The 5,467-nt window shown below is 36.3% G+C and overlaps 1 protein-coding gene across 1 annotated transcript; it reads right to left on the bottom strand.

The window, feature by feature from the left end:
- Nucleotides 1-3,840: 3,840 nt before the first annotated feature.
- LOC133763798 (olfactory receptor 51B2-like) lies at nt 3,841-5,128 on the bottom strand. The gene is made up of 2 exons (XM_062197537.1): nt 4,647-5,128; nt 3,841-4,291 (listed from the first exon to the last, which is right to left on the bottom strand). The coding sequence occupies exons 1-2, from the start codon at nt 5,126-5,128 to the stop codon at nt 3,841-3,843; spliced, it is 933 nt and encodes a 310-aa protein (XP_062053521.1).
- Nucleotides 5,129-5,467: the final 339 nt, after the last annotated feature.

The following is a 5,467-nucleotide window of genomic DNA, read 5'->3' as shown; positions in this document are numbered from 1 at the left end:
TGCTTTCTCAGCTGTATCATAGTATAGGAACAGAGAGAGTCATAACTGGACTGAGTAGAGCCTCACATGGATGCAGGGTAATTAGGCCTAATGGCCCAAGGCCCAGGCTGAAAAGTTTGTAGAGGAGAGTGCCCTCTGGAAACAATGATGAAAGGAGTTATAGTAGGTCAGGTCTAAAGATGTTATTGAGGGTAGAAGAACTAACTGTGCTCCTGGTGTTGCCCCTACAGCTGGGAAATGTTTAAATATATATAGAAGTGTTGATAATATTGAGCGCTTACACTTAAGTTCACCATTAAATAATCATGTCGTCTACACATAGTACTAGCGATTATATTTCCCCATAGTCATTTTGAAAATGTTCTTCAACAAGAGCAACACCACCAAATCCTCCTTCCCACAGTCTGTATCCTCCAACTTGGAGATTATCCTGCTTATTCAATAGAGAGAGAACCTCCTGCAACTCTTCATAGAGACTCAAAGATTGTCCTATTCATAGTCCACTACGTGCCCAGATAAACACGCAGATGCTGTTAGCACACTATAATGTGAATCCCACCTTCCTCTCAGATCTAAGTTGTAGACTACTGAATAAACTACAACATGAGATTATATTCCAGGTAGCTGGAATCTTTCTCACTAAGCAGGAGGGAACCAATAGAGTTTAACGTGAAGGGCCTTAGCCAGCTCTCTCCTAGTAGATGTACCCTTGAAATGTGGCTGCCTTATATTTTTAGTTCTGAGATGAATACATTTTCTCTGTGTTTCCCCATCTGAACTGAAAATGCCCCTTTCTCTGAGAGGAATGTATAGTTTTCTCCTACAAGGGCTCATTTTGGGTGGCAGGATATTCAAATTGAGAGGAGACAGATGTATTGGTAAAATTGGGCACCAGGAGAAGAGTACATTAATAAATAATTCAAGACATTTTCTGTGTGTGAGGTATTTAAATCTTTTTAAAGAAAATAAAAAATGAAAATTATGGGTTCAAGGAGTCTCCAGACTAAAGTAGTATTTTCAAAGAAGATATAAACAAATCAATTTTAAATAATTCAGTAGACATTTCTCGAAGCAAGATATGTAAATAACCAATAAGCACATGCAAAGATGCTTAACATTATCAGTTATTAAAGAAACATAAATAAAAATCCAATTCATACCTACAAAGATGGATATAATAAAAATAACACCAAATATTAGTGAGTACATGGAGGAATTGGAACCCTCATACACTGCTGGTAGGAATGGTGCAGCACATAAAAGGACAGTATAGAGGTTTCTCAAAAAGTTGATCATAAAGTTTTCATGTGACCCAGCAATTCCAATCCTAAGAGTTGTCAAAAAGTTTGGGGAAGATATGTATTATTTAAAAATACTACAAAAAAGTGAGAGGATCCAAATCTGTAAAATCAAAGATGGATTTCAAATTTTTGCCTCAAAATAAAACTTAGCCTTTAGTTCCATTTTCCATGAACTTTTTGAAACAATCTCAAACCTAAAAGAACTGAAATTAAGGATTCAAATAGATAATTTTATGCATAATTGCACAAAAATTTTATTTTCATTTCATTATTATTTGTGAGAGCCAAAAGATGAAAACAACCAAAATGTCTATCAATAGATAAAGTGTAGAATACATATATAACAATATTATTAACCATAAAAGATTACGTTTTGATTCATACTATACCAGGTATGAACCTTGAAAACTGTCCTGAAATAAATAAACAAGACAAAAATGACTTGACAAAATAGTGTGTGAGTCCATTTATATAAAATCTCTAGAATAGCTGAATTTATAGAGACAAAAATTAGATTAGATGTTATCAGCACCTGACAGAATGAAAAAATATGGAGTTAGTGATTCATGGTTACAGAGTTGTTGTTTAGGATAATAAAAACATTTAGAAATAAATAGTGGTGGAGGTTGCACAACATTGCAAATGTAAGGAACGTCACTGAAATGTACACTTTAAATAGGCTCAAATGGCAATTTTTTAGGTATAAATAACCATATATCACAATAAAATGATAAAGTTATTCTTCATTAAATTTATTTCAATTTATTGTGTAAAGAAAAATAAATTTTGAAATAAAATTTCTGGATTGTTAGAAGATTAATCCGTCATATGCATGTGTATAAGCAAATACATTCACACACACACAAACAACTTGTAAAGATACTATAATAAAGTCTCTCAAATCTTAAAGATGATTTATTTATTTTGATTTTTAAAATTGAATAAGATTGCTTGTTCAACACATTCTTTTGAGAGACAGAATCAAAGTAGACTTTTCTGTTCCATGAGACCTTCCCTAAAAATCTGTGATTGGGCATCCATGAGGAAATGCCCCCATTTCACACTAATTTTATTAAGTCCTTATGAAAGAACTTCAGTTTCTGATATATTACTCTCATTTATTTGTAAAATAATGGTGGCTTCAGTTCTTCATCCCATATCCGTATTTGTGGTTTTGTTTGCATCATATAATTAATGTATTATCTCCTATTTGGCAGTATTTTTTGAGCCACTGATTTTGAACTGGCTTCACTTCAATGAAAGTCACACAAAAAAATTGATACTAGTTTCTCCCTGGCTGTAAGTTCATTTCTATTTTCCCGCACCCCCAGTTTTTCAACATATTTAGACTCCTGCCTGGTTTTTACTATGACTCTTCATGCTCTTCATGATGAAGAAATGACAAATGTTTGAGATGGTGGGTTTTGTAGCTACTGAATTTGATCATTATACATCGTACACATGTATCAAAATATTGCATTGTACCACAGGAATATGGACAATCATTATGTGACAATTAAAAATAATTTTAAAAGAACAAAATAAATTGAATATAAAAAACCATAATATCAGATTAAATTTCATCTACAAGATGTACATATCACACAAGTTTTTGTTTACAATTTTTTTACAATTACTTACAAGATAAAGAAAAGTCAAGAAATGAATGAATGACAAATTCATGAATTCAGGGAAATTGTACCATTGTAGTATTTCATAATTGTAATGCATTGTATCATTTGCAAACAAAACCCTGACTTGAAATATTGTACTTTTGAAAGAGTGGAGTTTCATGGCATCCAACCCTCTTGCTCTAATTTTCCTTATAATAAGAAATGCATCTGTAATTGCATATTTTTTCTTATGCAGGTTGTGGTTGATCCAGACAGGCCACTTAACTTAATCTGAAATGGAACTTTCACTTCTCATAGATACAAGATGTCTGAATTGTGCTGCATTTCCTGTTTAAAGGGGGTATTTATCTATTTATTTTATCTCAAAATTCATTAACATAATGTAACATAATACTTTCCTAAGTCTCTCAGTGAAGAGGTAGGTAGATAGAAAAAAAAATAGGTATCTCTTTAGATGCATATATGATATATCTGTATCTACTTACCCACATTCTTATTGATACAATTACTAGATAGATGTATTCACTGCAAAACTGCTCAACTTAGCTTGTAATTTTACATAAAATTAAAGTCTGTCTGTGATAAAAAAGACATCAAGTAGAAAACTGATGACTATTCTAATTATGCAATGGACTGAGAAATTTAAAGATTTCAAGATTCTATAATAATGGGTCAAGCCTTACTGTGCACAGAAAATAGGTGAATTATGCTTAGAATATATAATAAATACATATATAGGAGATAGCTATGTAATTTCATGTTCATTAGATTTCTTTATGTCATAGTTAAAATTTAATCTAACTCTGAAAAAAAGAAACTGGGTATAAAACCAAAATTTCTTCCCATTAATGGGAAAATTCTCCAAAATTATGAAAATTAAAAATTCTCTAATAATGTTTCAAGTTCTATTTTTTCCCAGAAAATAAGCAAATGATGCTTTTTTGAATCTGTTTCGTCTTAATGCTGTATATAATGGGGTTCATGAATGGAGGAAAGAAAAAGTAGACATAGCTCATGGCAATGTGGACCACATGTGGCGCATGTCTCCCAAACCTATGGATGAAGGTCAGGCCAATCACAGTGATGTAAGATACAAGGACACAGCTAATATGGGAGACACATGTGTTGAGAGCCTTTGCTCGCTCCTCTCCAGAGGCAATGCCCGTAACTGTCTTAAGGATCAGGATATAAGAAAAGACGATGATCAGAACATCTAGGAAGAAAGTCAAAGCAACCAGAACCACTGGATATATGCGATTAAACGTTATATCAGCACAGGCGAGTTTCATGACATCCTGGTGGAGGCAAAAAGCATGGGAAAGAACATGAGAACGACAATATGGGAACCAATAGAGAGATAGAATTGGAGGCACAAGGGGCCGGCGCCGCGGCTCACTAGGCTAATCCTCCGCCTTGCAGCGCCGGCACACCGGGTTCTAGTCCCAGTCAGGGCACCGATCCTGTCCCGGTTGCCCCTCTTCCAGGCCAGCTCTCTGCTGTGGCCAGGGAGTGCAGTGGAGGATGGCCCAAGTGTTGGGCCCTGCACCCCATGGGAGACCAGGAGAAGCACCTGGCTCCTGCCATCGGAACAGCGCGGTGCGCCGGCCGCAGCGCGCCTACCGCGGCGGCCATTGGAGGGTGAACCAACGGCAAAAGGAAGACCTTTCTCTCTGTCTCTCTCTCACTATCCACTCTGCCTGTCAAAAAAAAAAAAAAAAGAATTGGAGGCACAAGGGACAGAAAGCCCCTCATCAGTACCCCAAGTCCTATCTTTATTACTTGGGAGTGAGTAAGGATAGAACTGTACCTTAGAGGAGTGCAGATGGCAATAAAACGGTCATAGGCCATGGCAAGCAAGACACCAGATTCTATAAAGGCAAGAGAATGAATGAAGTAGGCCTGCAAGAAGCAGGCCCCATGGCTTATCTCCCTATGATTCAGCCATAAGACACCCATCACCGTAGGCATTGTTGTCAGTGTTACCGTGAGGTCCGTGCCTGCCAGCATGGCGAGGAAGTAGTACATGGGTTCGTGGAGATTGTGGTCATCCTTGATGAGGTAGAGGAGCACACCATTGCCAAGAAGCACAGAGACATAGATGGCAAAAAAGGGAATGGAGATCCAGTGATGAGCTGCCTCCAGACCCGGGAAGCCAGTCAGCAAGAAGGGTGCAGAACTCACATTGAGCCACATAGTGTATCCACAGGTCGAGAGCAGATTTACAGAAAGTATAAACCTCAACATTCAGCTTTTTCAGTTTTCACTGACTCTATGCAGGAATGTATGGCAGCAGCCTCCATCACATTGTACATAGGGATAACTAATTGGCATAAGCCTATAACTATTTTCTTGTAGAAGAGTAGTACAGAATAGGCTGTTCTAGATATGAGGAATGAGACCTTTTCCTAAGTTGTGTATATTAATTAATGGCTAATATTTTCATTGAAGATAATATTTTTAATAACATCAGGCCTCACCGTTATGTGTGTCCTGGAATATATGAAGCAATAAAAATAACACAACAAATATTAC

The sequence above is a fragment of the Lepus europaeus genome, chromosome 7 (assembly GCF_033115175.1).
Source record: "Lepus europaeus isolate LE1 chromosome 7, mLepTim1.pri, whole genome shotgun sequence".
In the NCBI taxonomy this organism is placed as follows: Eukaryota; Metazoa; Chordata; class Mammalia; order Lagomorpha; family Leporidae; genus Lepus; species Lepus europaeus.
The sequence above is the reverse complement of the archived record's forward strand: the minus strand, read 5'-3'. Positions and strand labels throughout refer to the sequence as shown.